At 46.2% G+C, this 27,675-nt stretch overlaps 1 protein-coding gene across 4 annotated transcripts; it reads right to left on the minus strand.

Moving 5' to 3' along the window:
* Positions 1-1,042: 1,042 nt before the first annotated feature.
* tfdp1b (transcription factor Dp-1, b) lies at positions 1,043-27,082 on the minus strand. 4 transcript variants are annotated; one of them, XM_088912464.1, is made up of 13 exons: positions 26,919-27,082; positions 25,935-26,039; positions 24,547-24,639; positions 19,289-19,355; positions 13,947-14,050; positions 11,270-11,391; positions 10,320-10,485; positions 9,693-9,839; positions 8,133-8,201; positions 5,594-5,745; positions 4,707-4,873; positions 4,141-4,219; positions 1,043-2,593 (listed from the first exon to the last, which is right to left on the minus strand). In XM_088912464.1, the coding sequence occupies exons 3-13, from the start codon at positions 24,556-24,558 to the stop codon at positions 2,449-2,451; spliced, it is 1,230 nt and encodes a 409-aa protein (XP_088768590.1). In that variant the 5' UTR covers positions 24,559-24,639; positions 25,935-26,039; positions 26,919-27,082; the 3' UTR covers positions 1,043-2,448. The 4 variants fall into 4 exon arrangements, with proteins under 4 accessions (XP_088768590.1, XP_088768591.1, XP_088768589.1 ...); XM_088912465.1 differs by having other exon boundaries at positions 24,547-24,635; positions 26,919-27,071; XM_088912463.1 differs by lacking the exon at positions 26,919-27,082 and having other exon boundaries at positions 25,935-26,146.
* Positions 27,083-27,675: the final 593 nt, after the last annotated feature.

The following is a 27,675-nucleotide window of genomic DNA, read 5'->3' on the forward strand; positions in this document are numbered from 1 at the left end:
CACTTTTTTCCAGCAATCTGTTCATTTTATATATCTAGTATTTATACTGCATTTAAGCTGATAATCAGAATGTTGTAACAGTATAAGCACAGGATCCCAGAAAGCATCTCCTACTTTTGTTTTCCTTGGTTTGGTTTTCCCGACAATGTAATACGCATTAATAGAAATGGACTAGAATTCCCCTGAAACAAATTAAAACTCAGACCAATTTAGAATTTGTAGCTAACCTTCCAAGTAACTTTTCTACAACCAGCTTAAGGTTAACAGGTCACCAAAACACTCCAGTCTGAGTTCCCCACCCAGAGGAAAAGCACCTGTGTAGCATTCCTGCACCTTAGACCCTCATCAGCAGTGTGTGGGGTCAGGAGCCATTTTATGGGACTAAGCAGTCAGCAGTCAAAGCAGTCTTACAGGTAACTCAAGAGGGAGCCTCAGTTTTCTTGCATATAGCTGTGGCTCCTTCCAAGCCACAACCTCTCCATCACACCAGCCCTCATCACACCCCTTGCAATCTCACACTTCACACTTCACACTTTCAGCTGGCCAGAGTGGAGGAAAATTGCACCTGTAATGCATGGATCAGCCTTTTTTTTTTTAACGGTAACGGTAAAGGGTTTGGGGTTTGGGGTTTGGGGTCCCCCCCCCAAAACAGCACAATTTTCCAAATTGATCTCTTTGCAATACATTTGCTGCAGCCGCCAAGTATCATCTCGAGTCAGCTGTCTCAAGGTGAAAGTGTGCACAACTTGAGGGGGCTGCACATTCTCCCTGTACTTTGCTCCAGTTTCCACATCTGTTTCCTGTATGAGTACTGTCCATGGGACTACAGGAAAACAAACACAAAAAAGCACGACGACTCATTCGGAGAGCCGCAGTCTCGCATGCCGAACAAGTGCTGGGTCATGGTCACTTCTAACGGCATGTTGAAGTGCGGCGTAAAAACCAAGGAGCAGCAACAAAAACAAAATGTCCAGCGGCAGTTCTGCAATTTCAAAAAGAGAATCAATGCAGATACAACAACTTGAGAAAAGACGACAAAACCTTTTCTTAAAAAAAATGCCCATGCTCTGTTTATTAATAAAACTAACAGTGGCAAATTAAACAGATCAGACAATTAAGTCTCTCTGTTCTCCAACAGATTACAGAAATGTTCATTTGTCTTATTAAAAAAAGACTTGAGTCTTTAGAGCTGGTAGAGACCATGAGTACTGGTTTTCATTATCGCAGCTGTGAAGAAATTGGTGTATATAAACACATACATATATACACATATGTATATATATAAACACACATATATATAAATATAAAAAAGGAAACTACCTGTTCAGCAATTGATTTATAAAACTTTAAAAATCTTCCAAAGAAACGAGTTAAAAAACTGTTAAAACATTCTCTATATTTAATTTCACACTTATATTAGATTACATGAAAAGGTACTTAAGTGTCAGTACATTTGTTTTAAAAGGAGAGATTTGTATGCATGTAAACACCACAAAATTCATATTTTCTGCCTGTGAGAAATCAGGCACCTTCTATAAACCTAGCCATTCCAAACACTGAACAGATTCGCAAATATAGCTGCCCAGAAAATGGCAGTCAACAAAACAAAAAAAAAAACATGGAAGAGAAAAAGGAAAAGGCGTTCAATCGACTTTACAAAACAAAATGTATACACCAAAACTTAATACATGAAGGAGCTGCTCCAAACAAACCTCACAGAAAAAACGGCCACACGTTCTAAGGTATGTGAACATTTAGGTTTCGCCGATCAATCTTTGGAGGCAACAATCCCAAAAACAGCCAACCACTCTTTCGCCTGCAAACGCTTTCCTGGGATGCGCGTCTTAATTTGATACGCGTCTCGGGTGGGAAAACAAACCTGATCTGCGTTCATTTTAGAAGCAATCCCCTTTTAAGTCTTTAAATTAAGAATTGGGAGTAAAAAAAGAAAATAATGGCAAAGGAAGAGGATTTTCAAATGAACACAATCCAAAAAAATAAACCCACACATGACTCCTAACTACATCTTTCTTTCTCTAGTTTCCTAATAGCTTGCTCCTTGAAAACCTGACCTAGGTATAACCATGCTATACCCCTCTAGGGTAACATCACAGGGCTTAGTGCATTCTACGGCGCTACAGTGCCTAGAGCCTTAATATTACACCTCATCTGCAGGCTGTCCGCGACCCAAACCGAAGGCGACTGAAGCAGAGGAGAAAGATACAAGGCGGGAGAGTGACCTCGCCTGCGCAGCTCCGGCTAACAAAGCCCAGCAGTCTTTTCCAGCTGGTCTTCAGGCGAACAAACGTCTGAAACCCACCCATGAAAAAAAAATAATCAAAAATGCAAACAACGGAGGCGAAGGAGAGAGTGCAGCGCGGAGGGGGGTGCTCCTGACGACGGCCGCTGTGCTGCCGGGACCTGGTGGGTGGGCGGGGAGGGGGGGGGTTACTCTTCGTCGTCGTTCTCATCGTAGTCGTCCTCGTCGTCGTCGTCCTCGTCTCCCATGTAGGACACGGGCGTCTCCACCCTGGAGCCACTGTAGTGGGAGCCATTCGAGCTGGATGCCATTGTCCCGTCTGCTCCGCTGTCGCTGCGCACACACACACACACAGGGCGAGTTACAGCTCGCACACGCACATCAGCACGCTCGCTGCTCTTCACGAAAGCTACACCAGCGTTGAAGGCTGTACCGCTGTACGGGAGACAAACCATCCTACCGATAAGTTGAACTGCAAAACCATCCCCCCCCCCCCCCCCCCCCAGCCATGTCTGCCAGCTGAATAATTAATCATTGTGTAATTCATTGTAGTTACATCATAGTGTTGATAAAACTTAGTATGAGAGCCATGCATTAGAGAAGATTTTGGAAAAGCACAACTAAACGGCCAATATTATAGTTTGCAAACATGAAAAATATTTCTGATTGACAGTTCTTTGCTTTGTATAGCCGACTAGGACAAAAATTTAAATAAGCCCTGAAGACCACTGCAAGCATTTTCATTTTTCATCTATTGGAACTTTGAAAACAAAGCAAACCAAATGTTTAAAGCAAAGAAAATGATCATGGTGAAACTGTAAATGGGCTTAAAAATGGCTATTTCGAATATTTTCCACAGGAGCCCACCAAAAATAGACAATGCCTGAAGTCGATGTAGGAAAGTGATGAGGTCTGAGTAATTGTATTAAAAGTGAGGTTCCAGTGTAAGGGGATTAAGAGCATTTAAATCATCAGGGTCAGATGTTTTTCCCAGTAATAAATCAATAGCTAGGATCTTCCAGTGATCGTGCAAAACAGGATTCAAGCCCACGGAAGTAAAACCAAGGTTATACAATCTACTAGACTTCACTTTGAACACCGAACAATTCCAGAGCTACAGGGAATGTCAAACACCGGATGCAAGAACTGAAAGCTCTGGAGATTATGAGGACCCTAGATAAAAGCATTACAACAGGAAGTGACAATGGATTACTCCTGCCCACACTTCCTCATTCCCGGGTGCAGCTGCTCTGGCCACAGTGGCAAGATGTGCAAAACACATAACGGGTAATTTGAGTGGGAATAACGCAAATATTTGGCTACTCTAAAAGAAATGCACTTACTTGAACAGATTCATTCTAGTTCAGCAATTCAGAATTCTTTTTCAAGTGCTCAGGCTACCAAATCTAGGCCTACCCTGCACATTATTATAGGTTCCTAGCATCTGATATGAAGAGAACCAGTTCATAAACACTGTTTGTCTTGTGGCTGTATTAGAAGACATAATGAAGTATCTAGATAATGACATAATTCATGCCAACATAATAAGACTCAGCAGGCAGCAGCATATCACCCCGATGTAAAATAGTGTAGTGTAGTGTCCCTGTCACTATACTGGGGCATTAGGACCCACACAGACTGCAGGGTGAGTGCCCCCAGCTGGTCCCACTAACACCTCTTCCAGCAGCAGCCTGAGCTTTCCCAGGAGGTCTCCCATCCAGGTACTGACCAGGCTCACCCCTTCTGAGCTGCAGTGGGCTGCCAGTTGCGAGTTGCAGGGTGATATAGCTGCTGGCTTTTTACAGTCTGTTAACAGCCATCTAGAACTGTCTGAAACATTACAAAGCCACATCTCCGGAAAGCGCACAGGGAGCACCTACCTGCCAGTGTGATACTGGCCACCGTTAGAAGACACGCCTACAGAACTGTACACGCTGCTTATTGATCCCTGAGCCATTTCTGCAAGAGAAAAGAGATGCTCTTCACAACCAGGAAAATCCTTCAGGCACGATCCTTGAGGACCGTTCCAGTCCCCTGCATGCATACTAATGTGTGATTTCTAGCAAGCACAGCGACAATGGCTCTCTAGCATTGTATGTCTGTCCCATTGCTCCAACAAACTGTTTATTGATGCTATTAGCGTACGTTTAGCAAGACAGGTGTGGAAATAAGTTAAAAGGGAAAGGTTTTAAACACTGCTGAGAACTATTACTATCCCGTACAGACATAACATCTGAATGCACACACTGTGGTACAGGCACTTCTAACAAATGAAGCCTCACGCTGAAAATCTACAAAACCAAGCCTAGCTCTTGCTTCTTGCCTTCAGTCCCTCGGAAGACTGAAGTATTAAAAGACTTAATACTTTGTCGAAAAGGAATTAGAACGAACGGCACAGACAATGAAAGAGTGAAGCGGCGAATGGCTAAGAAGCGGGGAAGCAGACCTATGACGTATGGTTCCAGAGCTTTAGGCACCAGGCTCTGGGCTGCTTTGAGGTCTTCCGGAGAGCATTTCCCTGACTCCAAACCATAGGCCATCCCCATCCGCTTCAGCACCTCGATGTCATCGTGAATCTCAAACATGTTGTCAAAATTAAACACGTACTCAAACCTGTAAAGGGGAAAGGAGGAGAAGAGAAAAGAAGATGAACCTCTACAACCCGCGTTACTATCAATAATATAAAACAACAGATATCGCTGCACTAACTGGTCAGCTAGATGCATCCCTGCCTCACTTAAAAAGCTCAGATACACCTGTCTGAACCAGTTTTACATCACAGCTTACATTTAAATGCTCGATGTCAACTCTGTCACACAACTGTCACTTGTTCACCGTTTCCAGATCTTGGTTCAACAAGCATTTGCTCTTCTTGCTATGGGAGACTTAGGTCAAATCCAAACCACGTCTGCACTGAAATAGTTACATGAAAGATTACTTGACACCTCCTTAAAAGCTTGAACAGTGATGTTGCACTGAAACATCATTCTGACTGTCACACTCTAGTAAAACTGAAGTATTTCGTTAGAGCAGAGTTAATTGGTTTTTCCTATGATGGGGTGCTGCTGATTTAAGAGTTACTACCTTCCTTGAGGCCCAGGAGATCAGGGCGAGTTTGGCTGACCTCATCTCGATCTACTACAGAGCCAACTTGCTCGGCAAGACTTTAGGCTCCAACATATCAGGAAAGCAAGACGGAAAGCAGAAAATGCCAAACAAGCACATGGCCTCCTCTTGAGTTAGGGAGTGTTACTCGAGTCACTGTTAGGAAGACCGTAAGCAGTCTTGTCAGACCTGACACCCGAGCAGCCCCGGAGCTAGCGCGGCGCCTACTTGTCACTAGAGATGCTGCAGTCGATGACCGTGTTCTTGCTGGTGTTGACGATGATGAACGGCAGGCGTATGAGCGAGTTGGGAGGAGGGGGTCTGCTCATCTGCTGCTCCGCCTGGCGGTTTCTCTGGACGAGGTTTTTAAAGGCAATTTGCTGGAAGAGAAAAGGCTCGGGATGAGTGAAACCGAGAGCGCTGTATGTCCCTTATTCTGCACCCCAAACCTGTCCTGCTCCGAGGAGGACAAGCAGTCACATGATGGAAAGATGGAAAAAAACATCCTTCAAACAAACACGAATTTAAGAATTTCTACTTCAACACACCAATAAAGGTACTGAATATCTCTCTTCTGTATATTGCCTATTTTGAGATTCACTTTGAGCAAATGGACACGAGTGTTAACTCATTTTCCCAATCTTAATAGTGCCAGCATTGTGATAGCCCACTGTAAGGTGCAGTACTGCTACTGTTGTGACTCTTTATATTTGCACTTATATACTCTATTAGTGTATTTTGCCATTTTCTTTTAACAGACACCACAAAGACTAGCAAATTAGGCATGCATAAAGCACAAATGATCAATATTACAACAAAATAAAGAAAAAAAATAGGATTTTACACAGACATTTGAAAGCGTTTAAATAGTCTTAACATTAAAAATGGGCAAAGGGTTTTATGCAGTGAAAAGTGATTGTATTTAAAAGGAGAGGAGCAAGGCTAACGCAGCTACTTTGATGCCTGTGATTCTCCAGCCTGACGCCAGTGAATCTCTTCTGCATTCTACTTCACAATAACAATAGGAAGACACTGAAGGGAAATGAATCATCGCTGTAGGCTACTGGATACCAAAGACGTGTCCCAACAAGTTGATCATCTGTCTCTTCACGTGTATCGGCCATGTTAGAGCTGGCTTCACAAGGCAACACTGTGCCAAGGGGTAGGTAATACAGCCTTGAAATACCATCCCTGTATCCGATTGAGCAGGAAAATAAATAGATCAAGTATTGATCTGTTTATATATTTGGCTCCCCTTACTGAGCAGAAACGCTAAAAGGTAGTGCAGAATTTCAGTAGATGCCCACTGATGTTTGGTGGAGGCCTAATGTTTTCAAAAGAAAATCATGGGAAAATGGTAAAATACCACACCGCTCAGGTCTAAAGACCCGTTTAAATCGGCTGCAGCAGTCACAAATCTCCTCCCACTACAAGCACATGGAAAAACTCAAGACGCTCACAACCTAATATCGCTCAATTGAGGACTAACCAGTACATCTCATTTCCGCCCTTTCTACAATGCGCCAAGCCCCTGCCAGTATACCACGTTTAGTACTTTAGAACCTTCCAATGCGGGTTTAGAAACGTGTGCTTCTGGTTACGTTCTGCTGAACATTACAAAGAAGCCACTGAAGTTCCCAGTCGTGGCAGGAGACCCATGTGACCACGGGAAGAAAGTTAGGCAGGCAAACCTTCTTGCCGTCGCTGTACTTAAGACTCCCGGGCAAGAGCCAAACGTGCCCTAAGATCCACCGAGCCAGTCTCTGCTCTCAACAGATGGCATCGTCCCTTGCCAAGAAGGATCAGGAGAAAATGGGAACTGGTTCAACAAAGTGAAACGGAGGCATTTTAACAGCCTCACCTCCTCACTTCACACCTCCCTCACATCAGAGAACAAGTACTACAAACACAGAAAACAAAACAACTTTAAGGGGTTACTTTTCCCAGGCCCTATGTGCTATTTAAAAGGAACAGGTAAAGATTTATTCCATTCTGGTGTTTCCAATGTCTTGGCTGTGAAGCCACCTTCAGGTGTGCACATTATGCTACTGAAGAAGGCTCCACAGCTAAAATGTTGTCCTTTGTTTTCCTTTCAGCATGGAATAAACCTTTACCTGTTGCTTTGCAGCCTACGCATGCCGACGCAGCTCCCTTACTTGTACCATTTGAAATGTGCTTAGCACAAACTTTCTGATAATCATTTTCACAACACACAGTGTAATTACATATTTCCAGAGAAGGCAGTCAGAACGGTCATGTGCACAATGTTTACACATGCTGTAAGCAATGCACGGGATTACCAAAAACTACTCCAATGAAACAATACCCTACACACAATTTCCTCCACAGAAACCAACATGTCAGCTCATGAAGCAAACTCAAGCTACCGCAGAGAGACAGGCCAGACGCCCTGAGTAACCCGGACAGTGTGAAACTGTTCCCAACGCTGGAGCGACTCACGAAATCACCACTGCAACAGTGCTGGATTTAGAAAAGCCATTTTATATAAGGACTTTGCATTTTATGGATTTTACAGATCAGCAAGAAGTAACAAGCAAAGAAACGAGGGCAGTCACATTGGTGGTGCTGAAGCATAGTAACTCAAGACGGATTTCAAGTCTTTTCAGATGAGCACACATTTAACAGGGTATACCCAGAAATGTTTTCACTGAAATAACCACTTAAGGAATGGATCAGATTTTAATTACTTCCACAGACAGTCATCGTGAGCAGGGCTTAGACAGCCACCGCTCTCATTTCTGTTTACCTGTAAAATGAGCTCTTGTAGCTGGGATTGCTTCTGCTTTATCCTTTCAAGCCTCCTTTGTCTCTCCACCTGAAAAAAGATTATTTTTATACGGCAAGCAAACGGGCACCTGTGTCACTAACGCAGCCTTAGTGATTTTCAACCCATAAACCCATACCCAACCCATAAAATAAACCTGCAGGATACTGCACTTCTCTGAAGCGATACAATATTTGGCTGCAGCATTTGCTAGTAAGCAACACGTTTTCTCAAGTTGAGACGCGTCTGACATTCCTCCTTCGGCGAAGAAGGAATAAGAACTTATGACAACATTCCCAAAATTACCTCGAAGATTTTTTGTGGAAGGCACATTTTGTTGACCAAGCAAAACTCACGACGCTGATTAACATTCTGGCATAAACAGGATAAGTCGGTGAGGCTAGTAGGTTGTGTGGCCGCTGCCAAAATCAATACATGCAGCACAACTCACTTGCTTTTCACAAAGTTGCAGATGTTGTTCTGGATAGGTTTTTGCTGCATTTTTGCAGAGACTGGACATGCAAGTCTACTCTTTTACTAGTCTCTGATCCCTAAATGATGCACAGTGTCTTAGCCCACCCCACAAATGTTCAATGGGGTTTTAAATCTGGAGAATTAGTCTTCCAGATTCTCATCTGATAAGAATAACATCCCGCGAGCAGCCTGAGCACACTATCCTTGGGGAATTGCCGTCACGTCAGGGTAAGCCTGCAGGAAGGGCAGCAAGAGAGGTCTCATGACTCGATCAATGCAGCACTGTGCAGTCTGTCAGCTACTAATTGATGCTTGAGACCCAACGTTTCTGAGGCAGTCAAACTGGATGTGTAAAAAAACAATCACAAAGATCAAGCACCGATTTTGGAGGTGTCTTGAGGTTAATTTCAGTCCTCGATCACTCCAGAACTTGATATTTTTTCCTTTTCTGTGCTTATTTGATTTTCAAGACTTGACAAAAAAAAAGTTAAAATCGCCTCATTTGTTCCCTATTGAAGTAAATTAGTGTTTATAAAACCAAAGTCACTCGAGCATTAACATTCATGACTAATCCATGACACCAAAAATAACTAATCAGTCCACATCTTAACCAGCTCAAATGAGCACCTGCACTTTAAGGTGCTGCACTGTTTGCACTATGTCCTGTCGTGGCTGTATTATCATGTCTATTGTCTAAACATATTGTCCATGTCTGTTTGTCATTTGTACATGTATTTTTTCCTCTAATGTTACTGGGTACAGCTGAACAAGTAAGCATTCCAATACACTTGCTGTATATGGCAAATAAAGAAATCTTGAATCAATATCTTATACCTGTATTTTTCAGAGACATGCACAGAATTATACATTTTTCATGCTTAGTATTTAAACTTGCCAAATAGACCAAGCTCCAGAAGAATGTCATCTTTAAATAAAGGCTACACACCAGATCTATAACATCCTACAAAGGAGCAGATCAAGGACAGATCTTTGCACATCAAAAATGAAAAAAATTACAGCTGGAAAATAAAACGCAGGTTATTTTCACCTGCTCTGCTGCATTCATACCTCTAAATTCTGACATTCCTGAGCTGAGTTGGTGGGGAGTCCTATCCATTTGATTTCCTTCTTCTCCTTGGAGATGATGTTCATTGCCATCAGCACGTTTAAGGCATCATAGACTCTGCGTCTAATGTTCTTCTGGTCATAGACATGCTGCCATGACAGAATCGAGAATTTCAGCCTCACAGAAATGGCACCCACTTTACAGATTTAATAGGTATGATCCAAAAAACACAGCACTTTCAAACATCTTGACATCCACTGTGAAAAAGTTCCACTAAAAATAATTTTAGTGATGCACATTACCAATACAAGACTGGATCTATGGCATTTGAGTTCTACAAAATAATAAGTCAATGCAATATGCAACCCGTATTGAACAAGTCACCCCGCATTGGTAAAAACATTTAACAGACATTTTGCATCATCAGGAAACATGTAGCTCTATGCCTTACAACACAAAGCCTGAGCGCACAGTGTCTGAAACGAGGCTGTCAATGTTCAGCATTTCTGATCAGTTTTTCCCCCCCCAACAGATGCCAACTAGCCTGTTCAGCCAACAACCCTGATGAAAACGAAACCTGCAGCCGAGACATCTCCATGGCTCTCGGGTAACTCGACAGCAGCACTCACCGAGTCGCTGGGTGAAATGTGGCTGTCGGTGTTGCTGAACTCGGCCACGAGCTCGTCCGCCACCTCGTTGTAGGTCGTGGTTCCTTTCCTTTGGACCTTCTCGCACACTTTCATGGAGAAATGCCTGAGCCCTTTGCCGTTCTTCTCGCCTTTCTTACTCCGCTTCCTGAACAGACCCAGAGAGCGAACAGAGAGGCCGGAGATCAGGGGTTACAATCCGTTTTCTGCTGCGCTCTAACAACGCTCTCTAAAAACAGGCATGGATACAAGTTAAGGATGCGTCAGACCAATTCTTGAAGTGTTTTTGTTAAGAAGCTTTGCAACAGGGCATTGCTCTCCACTTTCAGAGAGTTTGCTGTCGAAATCTCAATTTAAATGAGTCTTTTTTTTTTTAAATAAGCATTAAAACAGAATTCAAGATCAGGTTTTAAGAACCCATGCTTGCACTGGTCCTACACAAACATTAAATCAATAAATATCAGGCAGCCGAGAATAGTTTCTGTCCCAGTAGCCGTTTCTGTCACATCAAAAGTAAACCGCATGAGATGGTTTTCGGATTTGTATAAGATTTGAGGAGGGCACATCCAATCTCTCCGAAATCTGATCCGAAGGATGACAACACAGCAGCGGGAGTTTCCCCGTTTTGTGAAATCACAATGTCCCTCCCGCCACTCGTCATGCTTCCTACATGAGAAGCTGACCTACGAAGACGGGATGGGGGGGCAACTTAATTTTGAATGCGTAGGAGGGACACAATATACGGGTGTATCGCAATGGGTGTTCTGGTCTCCGAACGGAAGCGTGGGTTCGAATCCCACTTCTGACCAGCGCCTTTGGGCGGTGCGGTGGCTCTGTGGCCCTTTAAAGGCTGGCAAGGACAACACAAGGCCCCCCGAATTGCATCCCGGGGGGGCCGCCCGCCTCCCCGGCACCCCGCCCGGCTCACTCACCCCGTGGGCCACGGCAAGGCATCGCCCGCCTGGCTCTGCGTCAGGAACTGGCCGCCGGGCGTGTTGGAGCTGCCCACCAGGATGGCGTTCGTGCCCGCGGGTCGCTGGGGGGTACTGATCACCTGGGGAGAAACGGCACCTCAGCGCCGACGCCACGGAACCACGGCGAAACGACCGAGGTGTTCTCGCGGCTCTCGCTCGCAGCTCGTTGACAGCACTGCGTGAGGGGACACGCGCATTTCCGGCCTCTCAATTTGTTCAGAATCAAACCCCAAGTATCTCGGAAAGAAAGTTTTAGAATGCCAAGGGCGTTTTACTACGAGTGCTTTGGTCGAACCATTGGGATGAATTAAAAATACAAAAGGAAATCCCTTCAGATGCAAGTCCCTTAAATCCTGTTACGTAATTCTGAATTATTTTTAAATTAGGGGAATAAGCTGTGCACCTAAGGTTTTCCAGTTGAGGGATCTTAGTAGATTCTTACTTCACTCAAGAACACATTAGCACATTAATTGGATGATGCTGGTATTTACTCTGACCCCATTACTCGGTGCTGACAAGAAGATTTCCTTTATCAGCTTAAAGCCCAGGTCACCTCAGCCAATGTTAATGGAGGCATTATCATTAAACACCTTTAGATTTATCACTGCAGGGTACCTTAGCAGTGTGTCCAGTGCCTTGGCAATCTCAGAATGCACACTTCCTAAAAGACAGCATATTTAAACGCAGAACTGACATATTGCTAAGCAATTAGCTTTGTGTTCATAAGAAGGAAAAGGTCTTGGACCATGGAAATGCAGGTGGAGTGCAGGTCAAGGTTTTGAGGGCAGAAAATCCTAGTAACCCCCTTTATTTCTCTGGGTGATTGTTTTAGTAATACCCCCACTTGTTTTACAACAACCCCAACATCAACGTTAAGGAGGAGGACATGCATGCTGGACAACAATTACGAAGTTGAGGAAAAGAGCAGACCAAAAAAAATCTTTCGCATCAAGCATGTCCGTGGAATCTGACATTACCTACAGAGATGATGGTAGAAGAATTCAGTTACCAAACAATTGCATATTGCACGCGTATATGGTTCAAACAAAAGCACGTAATTCAGAAACAAATGGATAATGCATGAGGGAAAATAGGGAAGATCTAAAATACTGTATGGAAAACAGAATTTTACAAATGGCAATCAACTTAAAAGTTTTTACTGTTATATGTCGTAAGAGCAATGAGAGAATTTAGCTTCCCCAAGATGAAGTCTTCCACTACCACGAAGCTCTCCTATGGCTCCGATGGGAAAGACACTAGCGCCGAGTGGGCCGACATGCATGCTGAGCCCTGCAGCTCTCGCTGCCAGTTCAGGCCGTCATCACGCTGCGACTCCGGCTGAGGCAGGACTCCCGAATTGCCGGCGAACCTTTAAATCGAGCGCTCGTCAGGCTGGGGAGGACTGGGGCCCAGCAGGGGTCCCTCAGCTTGAGACTCCACAAGGACAAGACAGGTGCCCGCCTGCTGCTGGCGATGCCAGCTCCTGCCATCTGGCTGGACTCCGGGAGCCCTTCCCGTGAGCTCTGCGAGAAATCGGCAAAGGGCTTCCAACAGTCTGAACTGGGATTTACTGGCATGAAACTGCCGACCAGTTAATGACGACTGGTCATCTAGGGGTGACCTGCAGAACGTTAAACATGGTCTCATTTAAAGTGCTGCTGTGATACACTGGAGGCCTCCAACAGGTTTCTGAAACTGTATGAACTGGAATGTTGACTTCTCCTACTCCGTGGGACCCCAGGAGAAACCTCTGGAGTTGGAGGAGTGTCAGAGGAGCGAGTCAGCAAGTGTTCAGGGCCTACCATAGCAGTAAACTCAGCGGACGATGGGCAGCCCTAACATAATAAGTGTGGAGACGGGGAACAGCACGTGCACACGGAGCGGTATTTTGTGACTTAATTTGGAGCTGAAAGGTGATCTCTAAACTCTGGGATTCGTATTACCATTATAAAGTTCCTCGACCGGGTGTTCGATAAAACGTCACACGATGAACAAAAACAATCGGTGAAAAGGCATTTTAAAACGCCACACGCCCTGATAAAATTTGTTGTAAAGCACGACCCAGATAACGACACAGAAGCATTTACTTCAAAATTAATGATTTAACAAGGACAAACTCTTGCTCTGAGTGCAGACTAAGCCTATGTGGTCCAGAGGGCAGGAGTTCCATCCTGGCAGAGTGCCTCCTAGCGCACGGTGGAGATCAGTTGGCCAGATCTCTCCTGCCCGTCAGAATGCAACCAGCTGTTGAGGGATCTGCTGCTTCTCTCACCAGCGCCAACAAGCCTTGCTGCGTTTTCAGAAGGTCCAAAGACTCAGCCTTGCCAGCTCACCCTCACTCGCCCCGTGCAGGATGGGTGCTGTTTCAGGGTGCCAAGACGCAAAGAAACGATTGGCGACTTTGGGCCAGGCGGGTATGGCAACGAAAACCAAAAACCGCTAAATAAAAATGAATCGCTCACGATGCTTAATCAGTTGAGACATCTCCCATAGTGGGCGGCTCGTTTACACTATAAATTAGACATTCGCTCCCTACCACCTTAGTTTCGGAGACTTATAAGGATCTCAAAGTAGTTACTTCCTACTCTAGCAACGGTACTGAAGACTCGCAGTCAACGGCGGCCCGGGCACCTACCATGTGCGGCGTGATGTTGACGTTGGAGGGTCCAAGCGTCTTCGGCAAGAGCTGCTTCCCCATGGTGACCGTGGAGGGATGAACAGCCACCAGCGACACCACACCTGGGGGGGGGGGGGGGGGGGGGGGGACGGGGACAAAGGAATCAAGCTTGTAAAGATGAGACGTCAGTGAGTTTCCTCCCCCCTCCTCATTTTTATTAATTTTCAACAACATTCACAAGCCATCATTAAAGAGCAATAAGAGTAAGTGAACAAAAAAAAAAAGCTCACCACGAAAGGAAACCGTATACAATATCATAAAGATATTGGTATAAAAACACATCTCCAGTCTTCAAGTCCCTTCCAGCTCTCTAGCTACCTCCATCTTGTCTCCACTCCAAAACCAGCCATCCTACCATCCAGCAACCCTCTGCTCCTGCCTCAGTGTGTGGAACACCCGAAGGGATTCACTTCAATACACACTGGCCTTAAGTAACAATTCTGTTAGCTCCACTGACAAATACGCTATGAGATGTAACCACAATTTAAGTTCTCCCTTCAGAACCACACTTATGCGGAACACTAAAGATTCCTCTACGAGCCATCAATGACTTTCCAACCTCACTGCAATCAGTGCGGTGCTCGCTTTTGGTATACCTCAAACCGATTAAAGGGATAATTAGAGTCAGCTGATTGAACACAGCCAAGCTTGATTACAGCTGGACCTGTTCAATATAAAGCTCACATGCTGTATTTTGACCCCTTACCAGCAGTCAAGTTCCCAGCACAAAGATTCAACAAGCACATTATGCCACAATCAAAAGGAAATTTCTGAAGAGATCAGAAAAAAGGTTGTTGATATCTGGTCTGGAAAGGGTTACAAAGCCATTTCTAAGGCTCTGGGACTCCACCGAACCACAGTGAGAGACAATCTCCAAATGGAGAACACTTGGAACAGTAGAGAATCTTCCCAGGAGTGGCTGGCCTGCCAAAATGTCTCCAAAGGCACAGCGTAAAATCATCCATAAAGTCACAAAGGATCCTAAAAAAACATCCAAAGAACTTCAGGCTTCTCTTGCCTCAGCTAAGGTCAGTGTTCATGACTCCACAATCAGAAAGAGACGGGGCTTCATGGGAGAGTAGCAAGGTGGAAACCACTGCTAACCAGAAGAACATAAATGCTCATCTCTCATTTGCCAAGAAGCACCTGGATGGTCCCCAAGCACCTGGATGATCCTTTTGGGAGAATGTTCTATGGACACATGAGTCAAAAGAGAAACTTTTTGGACGACATAGGTCCCATTATGTCTGGCATAAAGCAAGCACAGCATTCCACAGTAAGAACATCATACCAACAGTCAAATGTGGTGGGAGTGTGATGGAGTGGGGATGCTTTGCTGCCTCAGAACCTGGACGACTTGCCATAATTGAAGGAACCATGAATTCTGCTCTGTATCACACAATTCTTAAGGAGAATGCCCGGTCATCTGTTCGTAAGCTGAAGCTGAAGTGCAGTTGGGTCATGCAGCAAGACAATGATCCAAAACACAAAAGCAAGTCCACATTCAAATCAGAATAGCTGGAAAGAACCAAATGTAAAGTTCTGGAGTGGCCCAGTTAAAATCCAGACCTAAACCCAACAGAGGTGTAGTGGCAGGACCCGAAACGAGCAGTTCATTCTCAAAAACCTACCAATGCTTCTGAATTAAAGCAGTTCTGCGTGGAAGAGTGGGCTAAAACTCGTCCACAGCGACGTGAAAGACGGATATTGAATTATAGGAAGTGTTTGATTGCAGCCGTTACAGCTAAAGGTGGCGCAACCAGTGTAAAGGGGCAATTACTTTTTCACACAGGGGATATGGGTGTTGGATAACTATGTTTATTAAATAAATGAAATAATAATAATAAAAAAGTGTTATTTGTTCACTGAGGTTCCCATTATCTAATATTAGATTTTGTCTAAAGATCTGAAAACATCCAGTGTGACAAATACGCAACAATAGAGGAAATCAAATCAAATACTTTTTCATGGCACTGTAGTTCATATGCTGATCTTGACGCTGGAGTTTCCAAAACTAAAAATAATAGGAAGCAGAACTACCAGAAAAGATGACTGTGGATTACCAGGCTTGGAATTGGCACCTGCTGATCTAGAATCCGCACAAAAAGACTTATGATAACCCAGCATCAGTCAGGGTACAGATTTATCTAGTGAGTGGAACAGTTCCTTCGAGCTATCCTAGATCTTAGGAAATTGTATATTTTGACTTTTTTTCTCAGCAAGCAGTTCTGGACGTGCTGAAAAGAGTACTACAATCAAACACTGCACTTGGAATGAAAGCTGTGGGCAGGACGGTGCCTACAGCTACAAGGAAGAGGCCGGAATATAATCAGCAACGGAATTTGTGTGCCCATTTTGTTTTGTTTAAAAGGCAGGAATGCACATACATACTCAGATATCCAGAGATCCACAGTGCATGCAGCAACAAAGCATAGCTAGAAACGAGCCCCACCTAAGGTTAGTAGGTGTCCCCTGCTAGGTCTCAGTGCAGTTCACCTGGCTGTGCAAGAAAGGCTTTCAAGGACAGAACAGTGTAACTCTAAGAGCATAGCATGGAACAGCCAAGATATCGAACTTAATGACCTCCATGGAGCGAAGCAGTGTTTAAATACAAAATAATGGCAGCTGACGTTAACATGTAAAAATCCTCAGACCAAGGAAAGGCTGACGCCTGACTGACGTGGCGAGTGAGCACCTCCCTCTGTGTTTGCTTACATCTGCCAGCAAAAACCAGCTACAGAGCAAGGCAGCTATGCCACCTAGTGACACTAGCACCATCAACAGACTGCTTTGCCACTTAGGATTCCAAGTCTGTCTGGGTAAAAATAACAATAATAAACAAATTATAACAACTTAAGAGACTACAATCTTCAAAAAAATGGAATGTAAAACCCCTTCTGAAAAACTGACCCTTTAGACCAAAACAAGGTTTTGAAAGCATGAAACACCGGTCACTCTAAAAGATTCGAGTCAAGGCCAGTGAAACCAGTGAATGACTGGTCAGCCCGGACTGGCTCTGTAAACTGCTACACACTCCACTCGTACTCCGGCATTACTTTTGTCTGGCAGGTATGCTAAAGGACAAACGCCAGCGAGACTTTAAAAGTGATTTACTAACCTAGTTAATGTCAGGCTTTTTGGTCTATGTAGTAGGCTATGCCTGAAAGATGAACAAAAAAAAAGGGGCAGAGAGATCTCGCAGATGGAGTAACAAATGCAACTACAAAAGAAAGTCAACTGCATTGATGAAAGCTTAAAGAGGAGTACATTTTAGAAATTACAAACATATCCAACCCAAATCTACCGAAAAGGGCTACGCAATCCTAAAATCTGAAGAGAAAAAGACAAAAACATGATGTGTATGTATTGTACATGCCTGCTGATGTTTTAAGTGATCCATAAATCTGAATATATTTCTCAATTTCCGCCAACATACAGTATATGTAACTGAATTTCAGTTCAGTAATATACAAACGCATAAGTAACTGAAAACCAAAGGGGATATATAATGCACAATAATCCAGGGGATAATATACTTCGTGTTAAAATTAAATGCTGCCTACGACACGGATGTGTTCAAGTGAAGATTCACACTCCGAGATGAAGCAGCACAGGCCTATGTAAGCACAGGCAGTGACTGGAGTGGTGAACACGAGGACACCGGGAAAGTAATCGCCCAGGTTAAGAGCAGCAACACGAACGCTGTAGCGGAACACAGCCAATCCCACCCGACAGGTCTCAGCCCGTCCTCAGGTTTCGCCCAGTGCCACACGCAAGAGCCTACCGAGGGTGTGTTCAACGCGCGTGTCCACGGGAGATGTGGCGGAGAGAGCTAACCCAAACCTGGAGAGGAAATTCTCCGCGTGACGGGCGACGGCCCAGCAGAGACTGCGTGTGAGCAGAGCTGCCGCAGAGCAACGAGTGGATGCTTCTTCCAGAGGCACACCAGCACAAACTCTGACCTCGAGGGGACCAACGTGGAATAAAGGTGGAAAGTGCTGCGTGATTCGGAACAGCTTTCGTGGGCCGACATTAAGGTAACGGGGAGCTTGAAAACAAGCAAAGCGGCTCACAAATACTCCGAGTATTATTTTTGCATGTTACATTAATGGACTGTGCTTGCTTTGTATCCATTTGTTTGTTTTGCATTATACACACACACACTTTTCTGTTGCCTCAATGATTTCCAACACTGTGTACCTGCTGGTGTGAATATAAATACAATGTGTGCTGTTGTGAGAATTGGCACTGAAGCGTCAAGATAAAGGAGCAGAATCCACACCTGAGAAGTGCATTCACAGCAGATTTCCAGAAGCGATTGTCCACATGGTACTATTAATGAAACCAATGCATCAAAATCCACAGAGCGATGATCAACTATCCAACAGATTCAGCATAATAGCTTGCAAGGAGGACATCCTGAGAGTTTTAGTACAAAGACCGTCATCTGTGCAACTAGAACCAACCCATGAATTCGAGCCAGCTCAACAAAGAACTAACCAAAGACATCTGAACAGAGAAGAGCTATTTGCATTTAAACCGTTTTTTAAAACGCAAGCATGAAACAAAGCAATACCCAATTTGCCAAGTAATATCAACAGGAATCTTAAGTATCCTTCCTCAATGCCGTGTGGTCCAATAGGACTAAAACAACCTTTTCTCCAAGAATGAAAGAGAGCCTTCAACAAAGAGAACACTGTGCTGACAGTTAAACATGACTTAAACATGACATACTGGTTTTAGCAGTACAAGGACTGGAGATATTCATGAACAGAGAATGAAAGCAGTCTTGTAACAAAAACACTATAAAGCACAGTGATGCATCCAATCATAGGCGGAGCTGCAGAAGGTGGATCTTCCAGCGCGATATGGAATGCACCATACCAAACAGCCAAGTCAACTCCGGAATTTATGAAGAAATCAAAAATATTCTAGACTGGCCTTTGCACGTAGCACATCTCAGTCCTACAGAAAAGCCTTGTACTGCTCTGACAAAAGGCTTATGTCTGCATTTGATGGCACCAAGACAGAACAAGTCCAGATTCCTCCAACAAGATGCCACATGAATACTGAATGATCACTAACATTTTATGGCAACAAGAGCAAAGAATTTTCTACGCAAATGTAAGTTTAAAAAATGATCAACTTACAGAAACTGTTACACAAAGATGTATTTTGCATGTCTTAAAATCACCGATACTAAACTACAGGCTTAACCTTAATCCGACACTGATTTACTATATGATAATTGGCTAAGGCTAGCAATACTCCCCAGTCATTGTATAATGGCATTTACCTACCTTTACTCGGACTGAGATTTTGGTCAATGAAAACCTTCAACTCTCCATTTGCTTCAATTAGGCCAGCCTAAGAAAAGAAAAGAAAAAGAGCAATGGGTTTTCAACAGAGCCTAACAGGAAAAAAAATGCAGCAACAATAATAAAAATTAGCATCTACAGAATTACCATTTTGTTATGGGCTCAAAGCTGCGCACCCTGAAACTGAGCACATGAGAAAATGAAGAAGAGTGCTTTAAGCCACCGGTCTTGTTACACATCAGTTGCAACTCACTGAGCGAGGAGGTTCAGTGCCGACTGATGCAGAGGCGCACCCATCAACAGAACTACCTACCGGCCTGCCGGCACCAGGGCAGCCGCAGGAGTCACCCGGCACCTGAGAGAGCGCTGCCCGGCTGAGATCAGAAACTTGCTCTAGGAGACGCTCAGCGCCACCGTTCAGAGAAGCCCAGTCACGGCCGGTCGCTGGCACGACCCGGGCTCGAACCCGCCATCAGCGAGCCCAGCCTGTGCTCCAGGCAGTGGCTTTACCAATTTCAGCCCGCAGTGAGGCCCAGAGCGGCTACCTGTGCTTCACTGTTTCCCTCAGTGCTGGTAAGAAGGGGCTGCTCATTTACAACAGAAAGCAGAAGAGAAGAAAAAATATGACAACTGAATTACTACTAATCATGGCTACCGAATTGTGCTACTTCAGCGTACTCTATGTAGAATGCTTATGATGCTACGGTTTCAGGGGGTGCTTATTCGAAGTTGGGGGAAAACTAACGGGCAAGTGGTTTTTTCACCCCATCCACCCAATAAAACTTTTTGGGGCCAATAAAGCTGTCCTGCAAAACAGGAGATACCGATCATGACACACAGAGGAGCCGTGAAGGACTCTGGCCAGGAGCAGAGACTTTCTCTGCTTGTACGCAGATTGGAAACTGCATGCCGCTGATCGGAGGGCTTGCTTCAAGTCTCAGAGCTTCCAGATCCCTCAACTGTATTCCTGATGTAATGAAGTCTGTTTGCTGGACTCGACCCCCCTTCACTTCCGTTTCACCTCCTCAGTGTATTGTGTGCTTTGAGTTTGTGGAACTGCACTCAGAAGAAACTACTGCCACAATATTACCACTTGACAGCTTTGAAAAATTTGAGTTTTTCCTCTAAGCTAGTGGCCGGAGTGGTGGCACTGTGGCTCAGGATCTGCGCCTGTGGCTGGAAGGTTGCCGGTTCGTATCCCGCAGCCGGCAGAGGAATCCTACTCCGTTGGGCCCCTGAGCAAGGGCCTTCACCCCAACTGCTCCAGGGGTGCTGTATAAATGGCTGACCCTGCGCTCTGACCCCAAGCTTCTCTCCCTGTCTGTGTGTCTCATGGAGAGCAAGCTGGGGTTTGCGAAAAGACAAATTCCTACTGCAAGAAACTGTATATAGCTAATAAAGTGATCTTGTAAAAATACCATAATCTCCGTGGGTGGATACACAAAACTAGACTCCCTTATAATGAGCAGAGCGACTTAAATGCAGAAAGGCATTAATAACATGTAATCTGCCTTTCCCCTTTTGGAAAAATGAGGAATCAAAATGCAACTAGCAAGTGAGGTCACGCACGTCTCCACGCCGAGACATTTTGACTTGACATGGTCAACATTATCCCACATGCCCAACGGTGTTGTGAAAAAGAGAAGGATGAGTAAAACGCCCATCTCTAAATACAGTGTAATGAACAAAAAACATTCAAGAAGCACAACCTAAGCAGGAAAGGTTCTCACGCTAAAATGTTGTTCCAACCCGGAGATACACATAAAGTGGAAGGAAACCTAAAATCTACACGCAAAGCAATAAGGAGCTAACTCAAATACTAAATGCTAACTGCTAACGCAAATACTTATAAGATTAAAAAGTAGTTTAAACCTTCGTGTTGCAATGCTGCCTTTAATAACATTTCCGTAAGAGATTACACACAGTGTGCCCCGTATGAAAAACAACACAGGAGGGACAAATACTGCCAATGTAACTCATGTTCCTGATACACGATTCAGTGGAAGAATATCAAGTGAGGTACAAAGGAAGCTCCCAAAATTATTGTGCAAAAAAGAAATCTCAATTTCACCCAAGAGGGTTTAAAGTCATGTGTGCAGTCAATAATTTCCGTCTATATCAGCAAAAAGAATATCATGGCTTTGACCGACGTGGAAGTTCGACAAATCAAAACTGATACCAACTTACAACGGAACCTGAAGAAATGGATGGATTGCAGAATATCTTGCCGACAGCCAAGCGAGCCACGCTAAACCCCTATAAATATTGAAAGCTTACCACTCAGTGCTGCTTGGCTAGAGTCAATGCAAACGCACCAGAAGTGCTGCAGAGCTGCGGTCTAGAACTGGTCTAGAATCCTTCACTCTCGCCTCTCTCAGATGGGAAAGGCCAATTCAAATCTTTTACATATTTCAGTATTATTAACTAGATGCACAATTTCTAGCACATTGGAAAATCTGTCCTTTTACCTTTGGACGTTACAGGCATGACCGCTAACTTGCTCCAAGTGCTATTTAGACCAAACAAAAATCTCATATGGGGTTTCCATTGGAATAATATAACAACCTTGTATAAACCACATTTATTCAGCCAAAAACGGGACCCTCTTCGAATTTCTCTGCGAGGTCTTTTCATGCTTGAGTGTCGTCGTTGTGAAATAAATCAAAGCAGGTGTGATTTTTTTGGGTGCAGAGGAGCAGCACTGCCGATCTGTCTGGAGGGGAAGCAACATGAACACCGAATCATCCGACTGGGATTCACAAAGCCCATGTTATGCCTTTAGTAGGTGAGATTTCTGAAGCATCCAAGCAGCACTGGCTAACACGGCACATTTATTTTAAGATCCCCAAAAAACCTGTCACTCATTTCCCCCACAGTTCCAGTTTTGTGTTCTTTACCGACATGCATCGATCATCCAGGGCAGGACGACATGCCGCTCTGCCAGAATAAGGGCCTACACCCTTCAAGTGCTTAAGGTGGAAGTTACAACACGAATAAAGAAAATGCGGTGAAAAAGTGACAATTCAATTCACCCACACACGGCTGGCGGGTGGCAAGAAAATGCCACCCGCCTCCTCACTCTCTCCTTCTTCTGTGCCCGCTACGGAGTCTCATTCCCTCGGAACAACCCAGGCCCTCTTAACGAGGAAGCTGACCTGGATTAAACCAAGCCAAAGGAACACTCGGGTTCCTCCAGTGCTAATTTTAATACCCCTGCCTCCAAGAGCAACGACTGAGGCGCGGCTGGTAAACCACGCTGAAAGAGGGCACTCTGCTCATTCCAGCAGTCACAGACGCCCACTGAGGTGCACATCTTTAAATGTGCTGGCACTCGCAAAGCATTACTCTGCCTTCCCACCCATGACCTTTATTAATAGTAAGAAATAAGTATGTGGTTAAATGTTTCTTTTTTTTTTTGGAGAGCCCGTTTTCCCGAACTACAAACGCAATCCCGATCCTTAAATACACACCGCCGGTTGAGAGTCTTGCAGCTGCCGGGTTCGATTTTTTTTCAGATTAGGATCTCATTTTGCCAAGTGGTTCAATGTCAAAAGCAACTGAACTGTAATTAACAGTGTCAGATACCATGGCCGCAGAGTCTCCGGAACAAGACATCCCAGTTATTTGGCACTGGGAACGTGCATTCCTACGGTGATCTCCAAAGTAAAAATGCCATCACCTCGGCTTTAACAACTACATGATCGCAAATACAGAAGGATTTTTGAGAACCAAAGAGCTGGTGACCGTGCCCATCCGCATTAATAAGACCATAACAACCAGAAAACAAAATTATGTTCACCTGTAAAGCAACAGGAGTTTTTTTTGAGGAGCAAACTAGCTGGAATGCAAGGACACGGCACCAGACAATGCCCCAAGGACTGTTCAGAAAGAAACCGGGCCCAGGCACCGACAGCAGGTGATAAAAAGGGTCGCTGCTCTTGGGACACGAACATAAAAGCAAGTGGAAAACAGGTGCCAGAGGACTTGTGTGTCTGTGTGTGAAGGGCTTTGCAGGGCAAGGCTGCTGTGGGGTTATCCCATCATCTCCCCCCACACATTAGAGTGGCCAGCAGGGAACGGTACTTGCGCCACACGTCAGGCAACAGGGCGAGAAGCAGTTCCTGCCATGGGAGGCCGAGAAAAAAAACCAAGGCTGCTCCTTGCAGAAGCCCCTTCTGGTATCAGGAATAGTTCAAGCACCAGCTCAGCGCTGACAGCACAGCCAGCACAACTGCAAGCGACAATATGCAAACAGCCTATGCAAAAGCAGACAGCACTTCCACAATAACAATGGATAGCAACACCCTGGAAAAAAATATCCTTATCATCATATCGGGGAAGATCTGATTTAAATACATTTTCAACACAAGTGTGAAGACTGACAATCCGTCATGTTAAGCCCACAAGAGCAGACCTCGGGGGAAAAAGAACAAGGCTGTAGATTTGTTCATTTCATAAAACTGCACTGAAACTACGTGGTTAAAAAAATATTACAGTACTTTCACCTACACCATTTGACCTGCTACTCAAATAGTTTAGTCCTGAGAAATCTCAACTTTCTCACTGGCAGAAAAGGCTGAATACAAATGCACTTATAAAAGGCAAAACCTAAGAAGCAGAAACAAAACCAGCTACTATATGTCCTAACGTGCACGCCTGCTAGGGGAAATATAGCGAACTTGCAACACAGGCAAGTAAACCACTGACACAAAGCAGCCGACAAATGCCATCACAGGAGATGGGCACAAAAGAAGCACTTCTGCGCTGCAGCTCGAGACTGCCATCACCAAACCCACAATCTCCAGCAGAGCTCAGGCGCGCGCTGAGGCTGCTACCCAGGCCACGAGCCTGCAAGAAGAGAGTGCCGAACCCGGCCTGGCGCACGGAGGGTTTAACGCTCCGGCTGGTGCTCCACGTGACCGAAATCCTGGAGCGAAGTAATCGGAATAAAAAAAAAAAATGCGAGGTCGTGTCAACGACTAGTAAGCCCTACTGAAAACGCACGCACGCACGCACGCGGGCTGGCTCTGTACAGACACAGGACGCTCTGCTTCGACGTTTCTGGGTACAGAGAACCTCCAGAGAGTGAGGATGAGGAATGAGCTCTCTCTCTCTCTCTCCCCCTCCCACTGGCAGAAGGTCCTGCCATCTCAACAGCAGAGCGCAGAGCCCAGGCCTCTTGGCCACAGAGCCGACGCGCGGCCCGTACCTGCCCGTGTACTCCCCACCCCTTCACTCACATCCTTCGCCATGATACCGGGTCCTGGGAGAAGGGATGGGCTGGCGTCTCGGGAGGGAGAGAAAACGGCTCAGGGTGTTCTGCGAAGGCCTGCCTGGAACAGAGAGAAGTCAGCCTTGGTTTTAACCCGCCCGTGTGGGGGGCGCCGTTTCGGACTCGGACTCGGACCCCCGGCCCTCCTGCAAGTTTCACCTTTCGAGAGAGGTGTTCATTTAGTTCAGCTGGAAAAGGGAAGGAAAAAAAGAACAACAAGCTCAGGGTGCCCCCTGGCCTTGTTCCTCAGGACCCCCTCCAGAAAGGTACCGGGCGCCTAATAAAAACACCAGACACTGAGAGCCCCCCCCCTCCCCGACCCCTGAGCTCAACAGCTGCCCCCCCCCTCTAGGCCAGACTGAACACTGTCAACACCACCCAACAGACAAACTCTCTCCTTAACGACGACGAGGAGGAGGAGGAGGAGGTTACCAAGCTGCCACTAAGGCGCAGATCGTGCCCGGCGGGGGGAAAGCGGTGTCCATTTTAACGCACAAGGGACACGAGCCCCCCGTCATTGACATGCAAGCCGCGTCCGGGTGTCAGCCTGACCGTTTGAATAGCATAATAGCATGAGTGGCCTTACTAGCGCTAGGCCTCGGGTCGGTCTGTCCTAGCTGAGAGAGTATCGTTTTAAACGCGTGGGCACAGCACCCGAGAGCCGCGCACCGCCCTGCACGGTGCAGAAAAACGCTGACCCTTTTAGGAAGCACGACGTTCACTTTGTTTTGTTTGCTTTGCTTTTTTGCAAAGATACCCGCACCCCCACCAGCTCCCCAAAGAAGTTGAATCCCTTTCACCGAGCAGGCAGGCCGCCAGCATCTCCATTCCTCCGGGCACGGGCGTTGTGAACACAGAAAGGTGCACACTGTCGGGAGATAAACAAAACCCGTTCCTGGCCAAAATGGGAGCCCGCTTCCACGCCGTAAACAAAACTCGGGTGGATCGTGCCGGCTTGTCCCAACTTCGGAAAAACAAGACGACGTGAGGCCTACGCGTTTCTGGAAACTGGGGAGTGCGGGCTAATCCGGCCACTGTTGCAACCTGCTTCGGCGGTACAGTACGTATCCCCGTGATGGGGGGGGCACTTCAAAACTGCCCGAAAATCCTCCTATTGCACCTTCGGTAAAAAAAAAAATAGAGTATTTACGCGGAAACGCACGTCCTCTTTTTTTTTTTAAAAAAAAAAGGTTGTTACAGCAAAAATCTAAGACATCTGAACTTGCACGCCCCGATTGCTACGATGTGACACCCCACGCGAATTCATTTCGCCAGCTCATCGGAAAATAAAACGACCTCCCCCCCACCAAAAACAAAAAGGCACCGACCATCTTCGATCAACTGCAACAAACTTACAACTGCCCCGGCGTCATTCAGCTGCACTCCGGCTCCTGCGCTGGCTGGCTGGCAGTGGAGAGGAAGAGGTGGTCTGAATCCGTACACCCAACAGGAAACCTCAAACTGAAGAGAAAACATACAAAAGGGCCAAGTCTGCCATTCTGTCAGAATTAACGCCACACCGGCTGCCACCCCGCCACCCCCCGAGCTAAACCGCCGACACGCAAACTCAAAACGCAGCCCTTGCGTGCTCTCGGAAATCCCGTCCTCGACAAAATGGTCGCTTTGCCATCTTGGGCTCTCACGGCCGCCGCCGCACGCTGCTCCGAGCCCCCGTCCCGGCTCCGGCATGCCACCCGGCGCCCGGGCCGGCGGCACAGCCCACAACAGCAGTGGCGACAGCCGAGGGGGGTCCCGGCGGCTGTCCAGCGGGTCGTCTCCCTGCCGGGGTCAAGCGTGCAGGGAAGGCACGGCGGCTAGTCCGTCTCTTTCCCGATCGCTCGTTTCATGGAGACCACGGTTATACTCGTGCTTGGGGAGGCAGAGAGTCGGGGTCGTTGCAAAGGAAGCTAGACGTTTGTGTTTACCTTGAAACGGGACGTCAAACCCCAAACACACACAGAAAAAAAGCCCAGGTCGTTCCGCCCTTCAGTAGCCCAGCTGGGACCTGGATCACACCGACTTCCACTGCAGAGGACTTAGGGGAGGTGGTGGTGGTGGTGGTTGGTGGGGGGGGAAAGACCTTTGGCTACACCGAGCCGGGACTGCAGCCCTCGTCACTCAGGGGGCCACGGCGAGGCCAGCATCGCCCACGTCCCCGTTCGCACGCGTGCAATCCTGGCGTAATGATTAAACTTTCGCGGATCCCCTCCGGCGCTCACCCGCAATGTCGCCTCAGCCGTCTGTGTCAAAACTACTCCCTCGCGTAAAACGAAACGCTCTGCTCTGCTCTGCGCCGCGCCGGAGGGGGGTGGGGGGGTTGCTGGTCTGTCCGCCACTTACTTGCTCAAAACCCGAGGCTCATAATCCTGCCCCGGCGTGGCGCGGGAGATTCCACCCACGGAATGTTTTTTTTTATCCCGTGCGCTCCGGTGTTTTCTTAGAACCTGTCAGCGCCAGGTTCCAAACTCGAGCCTGCCTCTTCCAGCTCGCTCTGCTCCTTGCTCTCCGGCCGACAAAACTGATCTTGGCGGTGTCCACAAAACGAGCGCGCCCATTGGGCACGCACGGGGCGACGTCATCGCGCCGGCGGGAGGAGGCGGGGGAGGGGGGGAGGCCACGCCCCCCCCCTCCTCCTCCTCTCGCAATGGCTGGCGGTAAAGCCGTCGCTCTGGCGGAGGCAGCTGGCGCGGGGGGTTATGGGATAGAGGAGGAGCTGGGAGTGGAGTCGGTGGTGGAGAGGTGGCTGGTGGGATCGGATTGGCTTTTGTTGTTAGGGTTTCGATGTGTAAAAAAAAATGTATCCGATTTCCATAGTAAATGTCACAGTAGCCCGAGGTGTCCAAGGATAACGTACCCGTTCAAAACACTAGGAATTTTTGTAAATTACACCTGAGAGTTAAGTTAAATAACCTAAACAGAGCTGGATCGTCCGGAAATAATTGATAGGAAATTATTCTACAATGGGAAGTGGTGTAATTAAGTTCTCTATAAGATGGCATAATACTGTAACTATTGTTATTTATTAAAATGAAGCCTTTAGCTAAAGCAACCGGGCAGTTTTTCCTAAAGTAATCCCAGTGATTAACTGGAATATTAA

This window comes from Atractosteus spatula, chromosome 4, assembly GCF_055471065.1.
Source record: "Atractosteus spatula isolate fAtrSpa1 chromosome 4, fAtrSpa1.hap1, whole genome shotgun sequence".
NCBI classification, from domain to species: Eukaryota; Metazoa; Chordata; class Actinopteri; order Semionotiformes; family Lepisosteidae; genus Atractosteus; species Atractosteus spatula.

What these genes read in the sequence shown, in the direction of transcription:
- tfdp1b (XM_088912464.1), bottom strand. An exon ending in AAATCTCAGTCCGAGTAAAG is followed by an intron (nt 14,051 to 19,288) that starts GTAGGTAAATGC and finishes CCCCCCCCCCAG; the next exon opens with GTGTGGTGTCGCTGGTGGCT. An exon ending in ACATTTCACCCAGCGACTCG is followed by an intron (nt 9,840 to 10,319) that starts GTGAGTGCTGCT and finishes CTGTCATGGCAG; the next exon opens with CATGTCTATGACCAGAAGAA.